The sequence below is a fragment of the Microtus pennsylvanicus genome, chromosome 2, assembly GCF_037038515.1.
Source record: "Microtus pennsylvanicus isolate mMicPen1 chromosome 2, mMicPen1.hap1, whole genome shotgun sequence".
Lineage (NCBI taxonomy): Eukaryota > Metazoa > Chordata > Mammalia > Rodentia > Cricetidae > Microtus > Microtus pennsylvanicus.
The window spans coordinates 103,765,188-103,786,034 of NC_134580.1; the positions used below are offsets into that span (position 1 = coordinate 103,765,188).

The 20,847-nt window shown below is 46.5% G+C and overlaps 1 protein-coding gene across 2 annotated transcripts in view; it reads right to left on the reverse strand.

Moving 5' to 3' along the window:
* The window catches only part of Shc4 (SHC adaptor protein 4), a 93,850-nt gene that overhangs the window by 10,722 nt on the left and 62,281 nt on the right, over positions 1-20,847 (reverse strand). For both annotated transcript variants that reach the window (XM_075962032.1, XM_075962033.1), the window contains exons 7-10: positions 11,873-11,993; positions 9,842-10,013; positions 7,246-7,306; positions 3,891-4,058 (exon numbers count right to left, since the gene is read on the reverse strand). In XM_075962032.1, the coding sequence (XP_075818147.1) occupies positions 3,891-4,058; positions 7,246-7,306; positions 9,842-10,013; positions 11,873-11,993 (522 nt within the window). The remainder of the gene's footprint in view (positions 1-3,890; positions 4,059-7,245; positions 7,307-9,841; positions 10,014-11,872; positions 11,994-20,847) is intronic.

A 20,847-nucleotide genomic window follows, 5' to 3' on the forward strand; every position in this document is an offset into this window, starting at 1 on the left:
AGAGAAAGAATATTTTCAATGTAAAGGAAGACTCGTGTGCCTGTTAAGAAAATTACAAAGCTATGTTGATTTAGGACATGGTACTGAGTACAACGGTATAGAACAGGGGGCTGCCAACAGAGAAAGTGTACCAAGCAGCCCAGAAATGCATGCACATACACAGGGCCTTAATATCAGAGAGCGGCAACAGGGGAGAAAGAAGTTTCTAATCAGCTTTGGAAAGCTGATTCACATAACATTAAACTAGACTCACTATCTCATATAAAGTATAAAGGGTCAAGAGGTAATAAATTATAAAGCCTATAAAATACGATACAATAGAAACTAATCTAAAGGACATATGTTGGGAACAGTGAAGATAAAAATGGAGGCCAATCAAACAGAAAACAAAACAAAAAGCCAGATGCTTCAGCAAGATTGGTGAAACCAACAAACCTAACAAAGGCCCACTCAAATCACAAGAACACAGCCGGAGAGAGGAGCCATTACCGGAGATCCACAGGACAATGAAGCCATAACAGAAGGATACTCTGTACCAAAGTTTCTGAAGAAACAGCATCGCCAAGGAAATCACATGCCTCCTTGTTATGTGTTTTGGCTCCCGAAACAAACTTCCAACTCATGCCACGGCAACGTGAAACAGGCTGGAAGAGGTGGAGACTCCAGAGACAGCCGCTCTGGAGTCGTGATGGCAGAAACAAGCGAGGAGCACCGCACAGACCACAGACGCCGATGCGCAACAGTCGTCTCACAAAAGCCAGCCAGGCTTGAAGCAAATGGTCCTGGCTCTGGCTCGGAAGGACTCCTAGTGACCACTGTCCCTTTGCAAGTGTGAGCTTTCGGGCAGTTGTGAGGGAAGGCAGTTGGGCAGGTGACAAGGACCGCCACTGGATGCTGTGTGCCATGTTGCTGGAGTGCCACTTGGCTGTTTGAGAGGCGGGTACACAGCGGCAGAGACAGCTGGTTGCCCACAGGTGATGTCCTCCCTGCCACCACACTCCCAAACCAGACAGAGTAACTTCCAGCTTCCCTTACAGGGGTGTGACCACGTGTCTGGGTTCCACAACGGCATGTGAAGAAATGAATGTCTTCCCGTGAGAAGAAGTGACGTCTGCCACTTTGGGTGACATTCTTTAAAGGAATATTCACACACTACCTTTGCCTCTCCTGTCACTGCCTAAATACAGAGAAGGACCTTGAACCAGCCAGGGAAGACGGATGTTCTGCCTAGTCCCAGCCCTGTGCCACCAACACATAAACAAGTAGGTAGAAATAAATAAGCCAGTCCATCTTATGCTTCAGTATGTGGGAGCTTCCTTTGCTATGGATGTTTATATTGATTGCAGCGGAGTTAGAGAATGACCCCACCAGTGCCAGTAAGAGCTGAGGCTTCGTGAGGACACCTCCTGTTTGCAGTGCGGTGGGGTGGAGCGAGGATCCCTGCTAGTCAGGACTCCGTGTGCATGCGCACATGTGTGTGTCTCTGTGTGAGTGTGTGTGCGCATGTGTATGTGTCTATGCATGTATGTGTGTGTGCATGCGTGCGTGTGTGTGTGTGTGCGTGCGTGTGTGTGTGTGTGTGTGTGTGTGTGTGTGGTGCTTGGTTTTGTCCTAGGGCTAGGAGGGTTTTTCAGGAAGGGGAAACAGGAGGAACAATTACAGAGAAAAGTTGAAGATCTATTTAAGGCATTTTATAGAGAAAAAAAAAGTAAAAAAAAAATTTCCACTGCTCTAACTCATCATAAGATTTTCTTCAACTGACATTTTTAAATGCATTTGAACTTGGGTTTTATTTTGAGAGGAGGAACGGCAAGCTGGCATTAATCCTTAGGGATTAATCCTCAAAGGCCCCGGAGGCTGTGCACATTGAATCCTAACAGGAAACTAGGATGGGAAAGCATTAGGAACAGGGCTGGCAGCGATGCAGGCAGAAGGGAGAGGTTAAAGATAAAACCACTGAGGTCAGAATGAGGCAAGCTTGCTCTCAGCTGTTAGCAGGGATTCATTTGGGATTAACTCGGCCACTTCTATTATTTCTTTGTCTAGAACAAAAGGCCAGGTCTACTCAGGTCCCTTGGAGGCCATCTCTGTAACAAATATCGCCTTTATCACAGAGGCCTGCTCACTCTGGGTAACCACCTGGACTCGCTGCAGCAACTGGAAATGAATATCCTGTCACCACCCAACAGCACTCCCTCTGCCCGGACAGAGGTGCTCCCCCTTCACCCACTCTTCCCTGGCCCAGCAGTCAGCTTCCAGATGACCAGCCCTTTGGGGGCTACCTCAGCAGCCAAAGGCTTGCCCTGCCTCAGGCGGCTCACATCCAGACAGATTCTTGGGGCTAGACAGACCGCTTCACTTGGGCCCTGTGTGGGACAACGCTGACAGGACACAGGCGCTGTGTGGAGTTGGCCAAAGCTTTCACAGGCCTGGGTTGTGTCCCACCTTCCCCTCTGTCCAGTCATATTCTCTTCCTCACCGGTGCCCAGAGACCTGAAATGCCAACCTCTGCCTCAGCACCTGCTTCTAGAGAATGAGCCCGGGTGGACTGCGTGAGAAGAACGGTCTCACTTTTCTGCCAAAAGAGAGAGCACCTGTCACATGGCTGACAATGTTGAAGGTCAGGCCCAACAAAGCCTTTGAAAAGTCGCTCACAGCCACCCTAGCTGAAGTGCTGAACTTTCAGCATCTGTGAGGAAACATCCTGGGCAGTGGGAAGCCCGCCCTCCTCAGGGGTTGCTTCCCAAGCTTCAGAGCAGGTCAACTTCGGTGTCACACCAATCCCCGAGCCCAGTATTTTGTGGAAATGTTTATTTCTCGAAAGATTTTAGGCTTTGGGCTCGTTAAGCATTTATTTATCTGGGTTCCTACTTAAGCACTCACCACCCCAAGAAAGTCAGGAGAGAAAGCGGTTGCTCACCTCACTGTCTCTGACCACAGATGAAGTATATGGTAGGAGAGAAGAGCATCTCAGGTCAGTGCTGTACAGGTGCCTTAGTAAGGGGTTTCAGGTGATTAAAGTTAGCATTGCCACCAAATAGGACAGAAATAGTGGCCGATGTTTTTCTTGCAAAGACACAGAAACAGGATTACCAGCTGGCTTTGAGAGCCCTTCCTTGACACACCAGAGGGTCAACAGAAATGGAAGTAAATTCAGTGTTGAAAGAATTATTTAAAAACCATGCACCAAGTCCTTAAAATCCATAGCATGTCCACAAAGATCTGATTTGTCGTTAGCTACAGCGAAGGACAAGTCGAGAATTAGCAGGGACAGGCACTTGCCTGAAACCTGACATGCAAGGGCAATACCCAGACTCACAAGGTGAAGAGAGAGAACCCGCTCCTGAAGACTGTCCTCAGTGCCTTTTCATATATTTGTGCATGTGTGTGAACAAACAAAAATAAATAAATGTAATTTAAATTTTTTTTAAAGAAATCTTCTTAACTCCCCAAAGATGAAGCCAAGGAAATAATCTTCTATGCATAGTGGTCCCTCAAAAGATAACGTTCAAGTCTTGTCTGTCTTATTCAGCAAAAGGGTCTCTTCAGATATAACCAAATTAAGGATCTTTTGCAATCACCTCATCTCACCCAAATGCAGTGACTTGTCCTGTCGGGCAAAGAGAAGGGAGCAGAGAGTCTGAGGTCGAAACAGAGACTGGAGTTTCTGTAAGCCAAGCATTGTCATTTACCAGTTCACTGCAGACACAAGGACAGGGGCACTAGGCAGATTGTTCGGGCCACCAAGAGAAGTCAGGGCTGCCAACAGCTTGATTTGGACATGTGACCTTCATAAGCAGGAGAACTGGGAGCTGCTGTTCTCAGATGCCAAGTGTATGGTTGCCACAATACTAGGATGCTAATAATACGGGCAGTGGGAAGGCACTTACTTCCAAGATGCCATGTGCTCCCTTGAGTTGAGCTTTGATTTCCAGCGTAGCCACGGGCACTCTGAAGAGCTCGCGTATTGACGTAGCAGGGGTCATCAAAGAGATCCACTCGGCAGGAGTGCTTCTTCGGCGAAACATCACCCTGCATCCCTCTCTCGTGTGGTACACCTGGAGTGGTTAGCAGTGGACAGTGAGTTATGTGTAAATCATGTCTGAACTGAGGAGCCACAGGCAGCTCCCACAGTGAGTTATGTGTAAATCATGTCTGAACTGAGGAGCCACAAGCCCACCCCAAACAGGGACTGACCTCCGATACTTAGGTCTTTGAGGAAGAACTACCCTCTCTCTGGCCTCTCTCTTTGCCCTGTTCCTTTGGTCAGCTGTGCTGCTGACGAAAGCAGGTACAAGATAAGCAAGAAGACCTGAAAGAAATAGCCAGTAACCGCAAGGACCTGCCTAGCAAACAGCACCAGCTCAAGATGATAGTCCAGGAGGAAGGAAAGTATATCGTACTGAACTGACCATCTACCCCTAACCCCCCTTGAAGGACGTGTTACTTAATACAAAGTCTTACTTCCTTTGTACTAGGTTAACTTAAAAGTAAATCAATGAGTGAATCGAGTACAGTTTATTTCGGGTTGCGAGTCTAGCCTTTTGTAACAGCTGAGCCGTCTCTCCAGCCCTCAAGTAGAGTTCTTAAGAACAGAAAGTCTAGTTCTCGTCCCTCTCAAAGGCTTTTCCTGCCAAGCTCAGCCTTTCACTGGTTGCTGATGTTTAGCTGTGTCTGGTAGAATGGCTTCTCCCCTCATGCTAGTCCCTCCTCCCGCCTCAGCCTGCGCTCTCCCATGTCCTCCCAGTCTACACACGGTGGTCAAAGGCTCTTTAAGACTGAAAATCCAATCCCATTTCTCAGAGATTTAAAAGCCTTCTAGCTGCTTCCATACTTTGCCGGGCTCTCCCATCTACCTGGCTTCCCTGGGACAGTCCTGCCAGAGTCACACTGACCTCCTGCAGTGTGATTGCCATTTCAACCTCAGCTGTCGAAACCTCTTTCTTCGGTAGCATCATCCCTCACCCTCAAGACTCGATGACTCTCTGCTTCCCTGGAAGCTTGGCCTCACGCTGCGAAGGCCATTCCATGGGAGTAATGCATTTTCTCATGCCTGTCACTGGCTAAGGTCTGTAGTACATTTGGCTACATGTTCCGTAAAAGCAAGGGTAATGTCCGCCTCGTTCACAGCTGTAATGCTTCACATCTGGCACGCGATTGTCATTGGCTGCATGGGTATTAGCGCAATCTCTCCTGATCTGATGGCATGAAGGACTCCATATCATCCAGATGGTTGTGTCCTGAGGATGCCGGGATGAATCTCTTTTGCGTCTCTGTTTAAATGGGCACTTTTATAAGTCTCAGCTGTACAGGATCGTCATGAGGTCGTACCAGAAGCAGTGATGTCTCCCTGTACCCAAGGCCACGGCTCTGTAAAACGGCATTCCTTCTTCTATTGCTCCAGTCATGCAACCCCTTTGATGTGGTCCGAACGGGACAGGCTCACGCCTCACGCCAGATTGCACATGACGGTGACGAGAGAGGCCCAGCAGTATGACGGCGCTCTCAATGCTGTTCCTCGTTCCGTATGTTTCTGTTCGTCTGCTCTTCCTGTCGTCTCACCAGAGTTACACTTTGCATGTAGGAAATCCCAAGGGAGGACCCTGTCTCTACAGAGGGAGGGGCCGCCAGGACATTGTGTTTGTGCATTCTGTGACATATGACTGCTTGCTTGGTCAGAAGGAGTTGGGGTTGGGTACCACTTTAAACTTACTTTCACACATCAAACACCACTAAAAGATCGTTGCAAGGCAGTCAAGGCTGGAGACAATGCTTCTATACGAATTGGCAAGCTCTGTCTAAGCAGCATGATGTGCTCAGAAGCAATAATGACCTAATCACGTTATACTTCTGCCCCCAAATTCTAGTTCTTCCCATATTCAAAATATCGAGAGCTGAAATGTACATCTACTTCTATGTCTAAATGCCCCAAGAGGCTTCAATAAATATCACTGAGGGGATTGTTGAGTAAATGTAGACCACATGAGACACAGAAAAATCAGCTTCATGGGAGGGCAGCTGAGAGTATAGCAGAGTGGGCAAGGTCCAGCCCATGGTTAGCTCCCGCTGAGAATTCCTGGGTGGAGGAGGAGGAGGAGTTACTCTTCCTAGAGAGCAGGATTTCAGAGGCATTTGCACTCAGAGGTGATTTCATCTTTCGGTCATCTAACTAAGAATTAGTTTAGAGTTGTACACTTGATCTCAGCCAAAAGGCTGAGGAGTAACTAACTTAGGATTTTAATTGACTGTACGGAATTTCATGGAAAAAAATACCTTGAGACACAGCCTCACTGTGTAGCCCTGGCTGACCCCAAACTGCTAGTACACCAGGCTAGCCTTGAACACACAGAATGCTGTCTGCATCTGCCTCCAGAGTGCTGGGACCTAAGGCAAGTGCCACTCTAGAATTTTAATTTCTATTAAAAGGAACTGTGTTTTTAGAAAGTTAAAATGCTGCCTTCGCTCACAAATCCTTTGTTACAAGCTTGTAGAATGGTGCCAATCAGAAATACGCTACAAATACACTTCATGTGTCTCCAATGATATAAAAATAAAGCCAGAAGGCTACACTGACAAAAACAGATATGAAAGGTGACGGGTGGCTGCTGAGTCCCTAAAGGTGGCTGTCCAGTTCCTTCCCCACCCGCCCTGCAAGACTCGCCTTCTGAAGTCAATATTCCTGACAATCAGTAAGAGTGAAGCCACTAGCCGGCAGTACAACTGCTTTTATAACTTATTTCTAACAGGACAGTCGAGGCCTTGCGTTTGTGTGACAGGAAGATCTGCCCTATGGCAGTGAGCACACACAGTGATGAGCACAGAGCTCCAAGGCAAGGTGGATGGTGGATGATGCACTCGCATCTCAGGTATCTCTTCCCTTCCCTTTGCCAAACTAGAACCCAGGTTACATCCTAATCGCAGCGGAATAGGCATCTCTTTCCATACTACTGGAGTGGAAGTTCCTTGAGCCTTGCACAAAAGACAACCCTTTTCCAGTGAGAGTTTTCATGATGTCACAGCAGAGCGAAACCCCAGAGGTGCAGCCACCCATTAGGGACCACATGAGAGCCAAGGGAGAAGCGTGAAGCTGTTAAATGATACGCGATAACACACTGGCATCTCTGGGAAGCAAGCAGCCCCAAAGACTGCATGTTTAGTTTGAAGTCTGCCATTGAGAGCAGGGGCCCGCACATTCCTATGGCTCAAGAGGAGCTGGAGGGGCAGCTCGGGAGGCATCGTACCTACCTGCTGAGCCGCTCTGTTCCATACAGTTCTCATACACGCCGCCGCACTTAGAGTTCCCGGGCTGTACAAACAACAGATTGCAGGACGTTTATCAAGAGTACACATTCGTAAAGTCCACAAAGAAAAAGACAGCTTTCAAAAGCAGATAGCAGACAACTTCACTTTCCAGCACAGAAGTCTGACAAGCTGGGAACGGAGAATCTGTGGGGACATAAGGTCCTCGATGGCCTTTCCTTTGGAGCCAGTTGCAGAAGTGACTCTGATGGTGAGGGACTCGAAAGGACTGTCCACACCCTGTGTCTTGAGAGTCCCTTTGCTCCAGAAGTTACATTCCAGCACTCAAAGTCTCAGCTAGAAAGTGAATTTTAATTAATTTGTGTGCGTGTGTTTGTAGATGTGTTTGTGCGTGTGTGTTCACATAAGTATGAAAGGCAGCAGTCAATCTTAGGGGTCATTTTTTGGGAGCTATCCACCTGGTTTTGAGACATGGTCTCACTGATTAGGCCAGACTGGCTGGCTGGCGGAAGAGCCCCGGTTAGCTGTCTCTTACCCCTCTGCAGACCTGGGACTATAAGCACATGCCACCTCACCTGGATTTTTTTTAAATGTAGGTCCAGGGGATGAAGCTCGGGTCCTCACGCTTGCATAGCAAGCGCTTTACGATTGAGCCCTCCCAGTCTCTACCTGATTCTGATGTGACAAGCTAGAACCCTACTCCACTGAGTCTGTGCTAGACTCACTTGTCACTCTTGAAAACCTCAGCCAATTCGAAGGCTTCGGTCACCCTGGTCTTCACATGTGTACTCATCAGCAGTGGGACGGAGATGTGCTGAAGCCCTGGGGATGTGCAGCGTGCATGCTTTAGGGAGGCTCATCTGGGGCTGGAGAGGTGATGGCTCAATGCGTACCGCACTTGCTGCATAAGTGTGGAGGCTGGAGTTTGGGTCCCCAGAGTCCATGCAAAGCCCTATACAATAGAACTCCGTGACCCCAGTGCATGCGTGGGAGGCAGAGATGGGCGAATGCCCAATGGGCTCCACAATGTAAGAAAAGGCAACGTCTATTCATGAGAGAAAAGGGGGCAGTGGCGTGAATAAACATGACGAGGGGAACTGAGTATGGTATGGTGCTGTGCCTTTAACCCCTGCACTCATAAGGCAGAGGCAGGGGGATTTCAGTGAGTTCAAGCCAGGGCCACATAGTTTGGTATTAGAACTGAAGGGACAGGAAAAGGCTGAAGTTAGAAAAGGTAGAGAACTGATGTCTATTCAGTCCTAGAGGCAAGATCTAAGTCCAGGAGGAGCTGCGGAAATGCTTCCACGCTGGCAAGGTAGGGCTGGTTTTTCCGGGAGGAAATGGAAGAGAATGCGACAGAAAAAAGAAAGATTTAACTTGCCCTTGGAAGTCTCAGAAATAGGCGGAGGTATGGCTCAGTGGATGGAAAGCTTCCCAGAGAAGCCTGAGGACTGTGTGGTTCGGGTCTCTAGCACCCAGGTCAATAGCAGACAGCTCCCAGCAATCCCAGCACAAAAGAAGCAGGGAGAGAGAATCTGTCCAGCAAGCTGGGCACTTGACCAGCTGAACAGGCAAGCCCTGGGCTCTGCAAAAGACCCTGCCTCAGTAAATATGGTGAAGAGTGATAGACATCAACCTCTGGCTTCCATGTGTGCTCACACACATGATCATACATATGATTACACATATGTGTAGTTCTTTACACACAACAAAAATGCAAAAACAAATTTTAAGATGGCTCATGAATGATAAACGGCAACACGTGGTAGAACAAATGCAGCGAGTCAAATGTTACACACGTGAGTGTTCGCTGGGAGGATTCTTTCAGCTGTAACAGAAATATTAGTGGAGGATATGGGAGCAGAAACTAAAGGTCCCATAAGGGAGTACCCAGGTGAAAATAATATTTAGGAAGCCAACAGAAGAGAACTCACAGAATAACACCCAATAAGTGCCGGCCCTAAAGATTCAGGACTCCTAAAGGGAGAAGCCCATTCAGCAAGTAGCTCGGTAGGGGCCACTGTAAAAGTCATTTACATCAGGTTGTCAAAGAGAGTTGGGGTCTCCAAGTCACAGTATTCGTGTGGGTGGGAGCAAGGATGGAGAGGGATGGTTCTTAGAAGTGGGGGTGAAAGAAGGTGAGGCAGTGTTAATTAGGTTGCAGTAGCCAAAGGTTATCCACAAGCAGAAGAGAAAGAACCAATGGGGTGATTTTGAGACAGAGACTGAACAGAACAAAGGCATAGGGCTGATGGGAGGGTGGGGTCAGCACAGGGGAGGGTCCTATTTGGACACAGTGGCTTGGAAAGAGAAGCAAGATCATGGGAAGACTGGGGAATGTGGAAAGATAGAGATGAGAGGGATGCGTTGGGTGGTTTTGGTTTTCCTAGTGAAGACAGATATGGTGTCATCTGCAGAAGCTTGTAACGTATCGGGAATGAAAACAATCCAGTGACTGACCCTGATTTTGAGGAAGATGGTATTCTCACTAAACTTGCATTTGAAAAATCATCAAATCAAGGGCCCTAGAGGTAAGAACAGAATCATGTTTCTGGTACCAGTAACAATAAACATTACTTACTAAATAGCACAGCTTTTCACACCGGATAGGGCAGTAGGCCATTTGGTCTGTAGTTTGGACCTTGATCCGCATGTCTGAAATGCCGCCTGCAGGTGGCTGCTTCCCTGGGATCGCGTTGTAATAGTCATGGTCTCTGTCTTCAGATGTGCCGCCGTCACCGTGTACCTCCTCGCTGTAAGGGGAAAAGAGAAGCCCCCAAGAGGCTGGGTGGGAATTCAAAGACTATGTGGAATACAAAGAGATCGGAGCCAAGCAAATCATCCCGAGAAACTGTGCATTGTGTTTTAAGTTTATTGCTGTGATTAAGCAATGTCAAACATCTGGCCTGCCATGCTGAATTGTTTAGAAGTCTGCAGATAATCCAAATGGAAGAAGCCAGCGAAGAGTGTCAAGGGTGAGGGTTTTGCATTTCTCTGCAGTAGTAATAACATTTATGGTAAACACTGGCTCGCCTGGGTGGAAGGCTATTTCAACACAGCTTCATAAGAAGGCAAAGCCTTCTTGAGTATCTCTGGCTCACTTCAGTTGCTTCATTTTGGAAATGTTTTAGTCAAAGAAAATTTAGATATTGTTCTTTGGGTAGAGGGCCTAGCCCAGTTACTAAACTAAGATGAAAAGAATAGGAAAGCTGTGGCCAGCTATCTTGTCTGCACAAATCTAGATGAGTATAGTATTCATAAAGAACTATTGGAGTCTCCTGGGGCAAGTGGGAGAATTCTGGAAACATGCAATTGTTTCAAAAAATGAAACAGGGTAGAGGAAAGACACAAATAGGCTTTTCTTCCAAACTGGAATTAACAAACGTCTCTTATGAAAAAGAATAAGTCAGATCAACTCTCTCTATGATTTTGCATGCATGTGAGGGCCTGTGATTGAGTGCAGTCATGTGTGTGCCTTGGCCCTCATGTGCAGGTCAGAGCACAACTCTGGGAAGTCAGCTCTTGCCTGCATCCTCGTGTTGCGGGAGCAGCTCTCTTGTTTTTGCTGCTTCTGTGGACTCCAGGCTGGCTTCTCCTGCCTCCACCTCCCAGCTCACCTTAGGAGTTCCAGGATGGCACTTTTTTACTTGGGTCCCCGGGGTCCAAACTCTCAGGTCATCAGGCTTGAGTGTCAAGCACTTTTACCCACTGTGCCATCTTCCCAAGCCAAATCAAGGGGTTTTGTTTTGTTTTGTTTTAGAATGAGTTAACCTACCAACCCACATGTATGATCCTGGGTAAAAGCATCAAGGCTCCTGGGAATCATTTTTTTCTGTTGCCCTGGACAACCTACCTCATACAGAGGCATCTCCAACCCAGTGTTTGTTGATACACAGGATGACATTTTGGGGAAGGGTACATTTAAAATTATCCAAGGATTTGACTTCTTGAGTGTGAACTTGGTGTTCTGTGGTGGCCCAAAAGGATCAGCTTTCGTGGCCTCAGACACCCACTTCCTGAGTCACATCTGCATCACCCCACAGACTCCAGCCGGTTGTACCGCCTACCAGCAGCTAACAGGGTCCTGCGGAGGGCTTTGATTCTTACTCTTTCACTCTTTGGTTTGGGTTTGGATTTCACTAACGTGCATGAGACCCGGGTTGAAGAAAATATGAGGAACTCGTTAACCGTTTGCTATTTTAGAAATCTATAGGGCCCATAGTTTTGTGTTATGCTGGAGAGACAGGGCAGATTCATCCCACTTTAGTGTCAGAAGAACATCTGGATAAACGTGAGTGGAAGAAAAGTAAATAGCTCTTACTTTTGTACTGAAACTGCTCTTTGTAAGAAAATTATTCATCTCATTAGTAAACTCCAAAACATCATAGCAAGTTTTTTGGTGTTTTCTTTTTAGACAGGGCCTTCCCGTGTAGCCTTGATTGGCCTAGAACTTACTCTGTTGACCAGGCTGGCCTTGGACTCACAGAGATCCTCCTGCCTCTGCCTCCTGAGTGCTGAGATCAATGTGCGCGCCATATGTCCCACCATCATCACCGTGTTTCAAACACTCAGAAAGACAGGAGGTTAGATTATTACGGAACTCCTGACTGACCTTTCCCAAGTGTTCAAGGAAGGGTTTTTCAAGTACTGCTTGAACCGGAGTTCAAAGGCCTGCCCTATGGTGCTTATGACATCTTGGGCCATTCCGCTGTGACATTCCAGGATGTGGCACGCTGTGAGGAGACACACAAAAAGCATCATGAGAATGTCACACACAGTCAAAATAGCTTCAGAACACAAATTTGTAGTTATGTTTAAAAAGAATCAGGCTTCCAAACGCACGTCATCTCTGAGATGGCATGATCAAACCTCATAGTCCATACGAATCAGTGAGAATATACTCAAAATCTTCCTATCTAAAAACTTAGAAATTTTGGTCTCAAAGCAGAAATTTGTGTGCTAGCTCTTGAATTCAACGCAGGAGATGAGAAACGCAGCAGTCACCCTGGAAACGGTCACACCAGCAAACCGGGTTTGAGGCCCTGTGTGTTGTGGTAGATTACAGAAGACAGGAGCAAAGAGCCATTTCCAACCCCATCCCCTAAAGGAGCGGCTGGTAAGGGTACAGTCGAGGAGACCCCTCCCTCTGCTCACCCTTTGCCTGTCATTGCTGCCCTGAACCAGTGACACGGATGCGGAGCCTCATGAAATCCCTCTTGAGGACTTGCAGTGACCTAAATTGCGGATTTGGTGGAGGTGTCGTTACCAGCCCATGACAGGTCTAATAGATGTGTTCTCGCAGAAGCAGCTACTAAGGCTGGTTTTCACAAGTTAAACAAGCAAGGCTGGGCAATTAACAGCATGGCACCATTAGCAAATTGGTTGCAACTGCCTTCTTTCTGTTGTCTCTTGTAGCCCAGGCTAGCTACCACCTCTCTGTAGCTAACCTTGAACTCCTGATCCTCCTTGCTTCCACGCCGAGGTGTTGAAACGGCATCAACCATACCCATGCTTAGGGCTTTCAATACGAAGAGTTGGTTGAAGGAACGTTCCCAAGGATGACTTAGGAAGAACACTTAGGCTAATTCATAGACAGAAGCAGCAATGAGAAGGTTAGAAAGTCAAGAGTAGTAAGACTGATGAGAGCTAAAAGATGAAAAGCAGACTATCTGGATACTTTAAAGAACTGAGGCAGGAGGGAAAGCTGGGTAGTAGTTCGATAGACGTGAGAAGGTTGTGACTGTTTTAAGTGAGCAATTGCTTAGAACCAGAAAGGCAGGAAAGGTGGGGTGGGCTGAGGAGAGCACAGGGCAATCAGATGAAGTCCTGGGGAAACATTCGTGTGTTCTTTATTGTGACTTTATCAAATTCATTACAAGGAAATCTGGGGAGGAAGGGAGGCCTGCTTTCGTGGGCCCTTAACAGCTCCAGCCTGCAGCATGAGTCCTGGGAGAGACAACATACATGTGAATGTAGAAAGTCATTCATACCCCTGACAGAGCCCCCAGAGCGGACAGTAACCGACCAGAGGCTCTGCACAGGCTTCCTTCAGCCTGACTACAACTCAAGGGATCGCCCCTATTCCCATTCCAGAACTGGCCTGATTTTTGGATGAGTGGTTTTCCTAATTTGTATGTTTTATCTGGATCTCTTTCAGAGTTTTTAGTAGTGTGTATTCATTGTGCATAATGTTGGGTTTCATACATTTCTTAGGACATCATGTAATTTGAGCACAGTGGTGCATCCCCTTTCCTCCTTTAGTCTGTGTGTGTGTGTGTACATGTGTGTGTGCACCTGTGTGTGTGTATGTGTGCACGCGTGTGTGTAAAGGTCTATGTATCTATAGAGCACCCACAACTGAGAGAAAACACATGTTTATCTTTCTGCACCTTTATTGAAAAGATTTACATCTCTGATACTGAAACAGACAAGAGATAATAATCTTTAAATGTTAACATTTCAACCAACAGAAAATGTTTGGTCTCTCTTTAGACTGTCATTTTATATTTTTCTCTACTGAAGCTTCTCAGGGTAAAAAACTCATAGAAGTTGTTTTAAGAATATTTTGTTTAATCAATATTTGATCCATCACATCAGTCTCACTATTGTGAGAAATAGTTGTGGAGTTTACTGAAGAACTGAGTGATAAATATTTGCTTGAATTGCTTGAGGAAATAAAAGTCTACCTTACAGGTAGTCTCATATACTGAGAAGGGTCAAGTAGCCTTAGAGGTGTGTTCCCCAGATAAAGCAAGATAAGTTCTATCACGTTACATAAAAAGGTCATTTACTTGTTTGCTCATTTCAAATCACATACACATATGGCTCAATTAAAAATGAAATCAAAACAATAATGATACCAAAGTGGAACCAATAATTGTAACTTTTTTCCTTTGGGTTGAAAGATGTCAAGAGGTGAAACACAGGAAGACGGGGCGCGGGGGGCAGGAGATTCCAGCCCAAATAAGTAAACAGACAACACTGACTTCTGGTGAGAGAGGTAGGAGGACAAGAAACTACAAGTACTCTGTGCAAAAGATTTAGAGCCAAGTTCAGCTCCCACTCATATGTGTGATCCTGGACGTGCTGCGTGTGGCGGCATGAATGGGAATGGCCAACACAGGCTCATATACTTCAATGAGAGGTCCGGGGTTGATGGAACTCTTTGGGAAGGATTAGGAGGTGTGGCCTTGTTAAGGGAGGTGTGGCCTTGTAATGGTAGGTGTGCCCCTGGGGATGGGCTTTGAGGTTTCCACATCCTCCCAGTGTGCTCTCCGCCTCGTGCTTGTGGATCAAGATGTGAGCTCTCAGTTACTGCTCCAGTGCCAAACCTGCCTGCTTAATGTCATATTCCCCACCACCATGGTTCACCTTCTGAAATGACAAGTTCTTAATAAATCCTTCCTTTTAGAAGATGCCTGGGCTGTGGTGTTTTGTCACAGAATAGAAAGTAACTATGACACTACTCCATGGTGAGGTCCTCATGTGCAAGGACTATAGGGCAGGGGATCTGTTTACTTTAGAGGACAGGGCATCTGTTTACTTTAGAGGACAGGGGATCTGTTTACTTTAGAGGGCAAGGGATCTGTTTACTTTAGAGGACAGGGGATCTGTTTACTTTAGAGGACAGGGGATCTGTTTTCTTTAGAGGACAGGGGATCTGTTTACTTTAGAGGACAGGGGATCTGTTTTCTTTAGAGGACAGGGGATCTGTTTTCTTTAGAGGACAGGGGATCTGTTTACTTTAGAGAAAGTCTGGCTTTCCTTTTCATAGTAACTTAAGCCCTCCAAGGAACAGGACAAGGGAGCTGGGCACCCAGGAAGAGTTAAAGCCAATTCCCATCCTGTGGTGATTTGAAAGAAAATGGCCCCCAAGGGAGTGGCACTATTAGGAGGTATGAAGTGGGATTTCCCTCTATACGCTGTGATTACCATTGATAAATAAAGGAACTGCACAGCTATAGGCGAACAGAGCTAGGCAGGGAAAACTAAGCTGAATGCTGGGAGAAAGGAGGTGGAGTTAGAGAGAAGCCATGTAGCCCCGCCGGAGACAGATGCTGGAACTTTAGCTGCTAAGCTACAGCCACATGGCACTACACAGATTAATAAACATGGATTAAATTAATATGTAAGAGTTAGCCAATAAGAAGCTAGAGCTAATGGGTCAAGCCGTGATTTAATTAATACAGTTTCTGTGTGATTATTTCGGTTCTGGGCGGCCAGGACGAACAAGTGGTCTCCTCCTATAGAGGTGAGGCCTTGGTGGAGTAGGTGAGGCCTTGCTGGATTTCCTGTTGAGTGCAAGATGTAGGACTTTCAGCTACTCCAGCACCACGTCTGTCTGCATGCCGCCATGCTCCCGGTCATGATGATGATGGACTGAATCTCAGAAACTGTAAGTGAGCCATCCTAATTAAATGTTTCCTTTATAAGAGTTGTCGTGGTCATAGTGTCTCTTCACGGCAGTAGAAACCTTAACTAAGGGGGGCTGGAGAGATGGCTCAGCGGTTAAGAGCATTGCCTGCTCTTCCAAAGGTCCTGAGTTCAATTCCGAGCAACCACATGTTGGTTCACAACCATCTGTAATGAGGCCTGGTGCCCTCTTCTGGCTTGTAGGCATATACACAGACAGAATATTGTATACATAATAAATAAATATTTTTTAAAAAAGAAACCTTAACTAAGACACATCCTTAGCCATTAGAGTACATGCTAAGATGTGTATCTTCCCCCAACTTCTCTGACTCGAATGCCTAGAGATTTTGGCTTTGTCTGCAACAGGGAAGCAGGCATGGCAATGACATAGTTGTCCGAGAGATTGCATCTTGATCCACAAGCAGGATGAAGCAGAGAGACAACTGGAAATGATGGGAGTTTCTGAAACCTCAAAGCCCACCCCCAGTGACACATCTCTATATAGCCCTGGCTGTCCTGGAACTCACTACGTAAACCGAGTTGGCCTCCACTCACAGAGATCCACCTGCCTCTACCCACTGAGTGCTGATATTAAAGGCGTGCGTCACCACTCTCAGCCTTCAGTCTGTTCGTTTTTCATAAAGACCAAGTTTATCTAGAATTAGATCTTGAGAAACGATAGTGTATCCCAGGGTCAGTGGCTCCGATCATCCACCAGGTGGCGCTGTGGGACGCAAATGCCGTACAAGCCTTCACGGAGGTATCAGGGCTTTATGGAGGCCAATGAGGGGAAAGGTACTTCCTCCTGATCCGAAGAACGGGATCTGGCCCTGAGTGGACACATGGCGTTTCCAGACACCCTGAAGATTAGTAGATAGTATACTACTGAATCCAAGTGGGCCTATTGATCACCTGGCTAGAAGGCCACCCCTCAGGAAGGCAGGAAATAAGCAGAGCAGAGAGGAGGGAAATGCCTCCACGGAAACTAATGTGCTTGTAGCCCCTGGAAGTCTCTCCCTCCGTGCAATTGTTCGCAGATCTTCTTTGCTGAGCTTCTGTTTTCCTGAGTTCTACCTAAAAAGTTCAACTTTCCTTTCCCCTACTTTCTACTTTTCAATGGATTCCGACCAAAATCTTCGGCATGTTTGCCCTTGTGCTCTGGGCTTTCTTGCTGTTTTCTGTGATGGTCCCATAACCCCGCTTCTATAGTTGCTGGCAGACTCCCATTACTGAACCTAATTCAAAGGCTGGCTCTCTTAATCGGCTCCACCACCTCTTCCAGGCAGCTGCCGGGATTTACAACCTGTCAGACCTGTGGCTTTTCTCTCGGTCTCTAATAAAATGGTCTTTGGATGTCCCTCAGAGTTTGATTTAAAATTATTTTATTAATGAAACTAAGCGCCTATGAAAGGGAATGCCATCCCTAGTAACACCTGGACAGGAGAACTGCCCTTCCCGAGGGATAACGCTAACTTACTGGGTAATTTTATGTCACCTTTCTGATTCCACTATTTTTATTCAAGGATTTAAGACATCTAAAAATATATAACAACCCCGACCTAACGACCATTTGCTGGAAAGGTGCCAAAATAGAGACAATACTTTAAAAACAAATAAGGTTAAAAATATATAATAAATATTCATTTTAACTGTAGAAAATGAAAAGGTACCAAAAGGAAGTTAAAATCACCCCCCAAATCTCAGGGATAGTCACTATTAGCAGCTCAACACAGGTATTTCCAGTCTTGCTGTGTAAGTCCTGCCTCAAAAATCACCTGTGGGCACAACATACAAAGTGCTCATGGTCTGCTTTGTGCAGTTAATAGCAGTGGAAAATTTGGCCGTGTCCTTACTCATCCTTCTAAACCAGCCCTATTGCCGCCTTCTTATACATGCTACGCACGGATTTAATTTTTGATAGATGAACACTGGCATAGTGTTTGCCTTACCATATAAACATTACATGGTAGTGATTTTAATTGCCTGGTCTTCGTGAGCATCCTAATTACCTCCTGAGGAATGAAGCTGCCGGGTTCAGGTCAGGTGGGACGATAGACTTTTGATGTAAATCGTCAGACAGCTCTGCAGGATGTTTAACTCTGTGCTCTTGTCAGCTACGCTCAAAATTAACTGCTCCTCTGCCACACTTGCCATTTCCCAATATTAGAAGTTTAAAGATGAAATACGACACCTATCACTCTAGTGTTCTTGTAGCTAGTAAGGCTACATTTATTTCAAATGCTTCTCGGTGTCTTGGGATGTTCTTTTGTAAGGAAGTTGTGCTCGGGACCTGGACTTGGTCCACACCTTTATTGACGGAGGAAAACCACTTCTTTCATTATTCCCCCAGCTGGTGTCTTTCTATACAGCTGCAAATTTTTATCTTCCTGTTTTAGGCTCCTGAGCGCTGCAATTGTAGGTGTGTGTCACCATGCCTGGGTTTAAAACACCTTTTCTTGACTCTAGTGTGTGTATGTGTGTGTGTGTGACACACCATTATTACCTAGGTGATGAACTGTTGTGAAGACGACATGAGTTAATATGGACAAAGTGTGCCCGACAATGTCTGCAAAGTGGCGAGTGTGTAACACTTGGCAATACTTTTCCTTGCCTTATTTCTCTGTTTCATTACTGGTCCCTTTTTATTGACAAGAACCTCTGCCTCCTTACTGGCAATTTCACTACAGCTCATGCTGGCTGATGCTACTCAGCAGGTAGTAACTGGCAGCCCGTCACTGAGATATTGGACTGCATACGATACCTCACCAAGGTCCCCAGGAACGTGCAACTCCTATTTCTTCATCAACCCTTACATGTAAATGTTCATCAGACAATATCAATCCACAGATTTGATCCAACCTGTCCCTCCATCCTAGAGGCAATTTAAACCATTAATGACCTTTGTCTAGAACTGATAAGGTCATCTCTGAATTGGAACCTACAATTCCAGACTGCTTTTCTTCTCTCCAATATCAAGATACAACTACAAGAGGAATCAAACTACCATTTCGGTACAATAGCCTGGAACTCGCTCTGCAGACCAGGCTGGCCTCGAACTCACAGAGAGCCACCTGTCTCTGCTTCCTGAGTGCTGGGATTAAAGGTGTGCGCCACCACTTTCTGGACATAGTACTTTTTATAAAGGTCAAAATTTTTGCTGGCACCTGGTGACCTCTCGGATCCTCTATTCTCTACAGTCTTTTTCTGGCCTGTGTCTTCAGCTGCGGCTCCCTGGCTTCTGCTCTTTTTCCTTCTCTGAAATCCTGTCTTTACGGACGCCATCACCAGCCACACACACAGTTAGCTCATTGCACTGTGCTTTCACCTGCGCAGATCCTGTCTGAGCACAGACCCTGTGAAAGCTTCTATTCCCTTGGCACCTCTCCTCCCCCATGCACATCCTACGGGTTATGTTTTTCCCTCCCACTAAATGACGGGTCTCCGCAGCCACACCTTTCTTCCATATTAGCTAGCTCACCCTTTGTGCATCAGGATACAATTAATCTCTCTCTCCTTCCCTCTCTGTCTCTGTCTGTCTGTCTGTGTGTCTGTCTGGCTCTGTTTCTGTGTGTGTGCGTGCGAGCGCGCGTGCGTGTGCATGCACACACTCAAATACTATGGTGGTTCTTCTCTGCAGATACACAGGACAGGAAAGGGAGGACCAGGTGATGGGGAAATAACTAATTTTTAAACCCAGGAAAATCACCTAATGATTCTAAATTATCTGTTTTGATAGACCTGTTTTCCTGAGGAAAGAAAGATGAAAAAAAACGAAATTATGTTTTCTAGGTGTTTTCTGCTACTTATCTCAAAACACTAGAAGCTAAATTTAAAAGACAGCTATGGTCTGGCAAGATGACTCAGCAGGTAAAGGCCCCTGCTGCCAAGGGTGGTGAGCTGAGTTCAGTTCCTGGGCCCCATACGGTGGAGGGAGAGAATGACACTTGCTGTCTGTCCTCCGACCTCCACTGCCCGCTGTGGCACATGCACGTGAACATACAACAACAGATCCAGCCAGCACGCTGAGGCGTGAGGCTCTGACTCAGTCTGTCACATCACACACTGGCCCGGGAGGACATTACTACCCCACCCAGGCTTTTGACTTCACCTTGCTCTCATTACCTGCATAACAAGTAGACACATAAAAAAAGAAATTGAACCCTCTGGACTGTTTGTTTCTGAAAACCCCTCCGTGAGCATGGCCAAAAATGCTGAAGAGTACCTTCTCAAAGCCCCACGTGCTCCTGGCGGTGGGCTCCCTTTGTGCAGCCCAGCCCTGCTGAGCCACTCGGCCTAGAAGGAGCATTCTGCATGGATATGCTCCTGCACACTGTTTCCTGCTTGTTTCGCTTAATTAATCGAGAAGAATAATTTGTGATTGTGCAGCCCTCACCCTCAGCACCTAACTCTGAACTTTGAACTCTCGCTACAGTTGACTCAAAATCAAAAGCCACAACCTGTCTACAAATACCCCTTGACTCTGATGTTTGTGTCAATACCAACTTGACAGAACGTAGAGTCACCTGGTGGGTGACTTACAGGCATGCCTGTAAGGGATTATTTTGATTGTATTAAGTGAGAAGAGGCGACCCACCCACTATGGGTGGCGCCATTCCCAGGCTGAGATCCTGATGTATATATATAGAGAGAAAGGGAGCTGAGTAGCAAGCTTGTGTTCACCTGTCTCTGCTTCTGGTGATGGAGGTGACATGACTTAGTGTTTCTAGCACATGTTACCTTGACACCCCTGCCATGGCAGCCACCCTTAAACAGTGAGCCAGAATAAACTCTTTCTCCCTTAAGTTGCTCCATAAAGACAGTGACAGATGCCAAAGTGAATTTACACCTGGATTCCAGGTGCTTTTCTTTGTCCTGTTTTTTTTTTTTTTTTAAATAGGGTATCAGGGTCTCAGACTGGCCTGGAGCACAGCATGTAGCTCGGCCTGGCCTCATATGCGTGATGATCCTCCTTCCTCATCTGTACTTTTTGTGGTAAGAAACAAAGGTTATTTGGAGCAAGCAGTTAGTCGGTGGCTCTTTGCTGGTAGTTTTTCCTGTGCCCTGCTCCTTCATCTCCTAGTGGCTCTCCGTCATTATCCATTCAACATTATGAAGCTCAGAGCACCTCAGTTTCAACAGACTAAAGGGTTTGGCACCTGCCCTTTCCTTTCT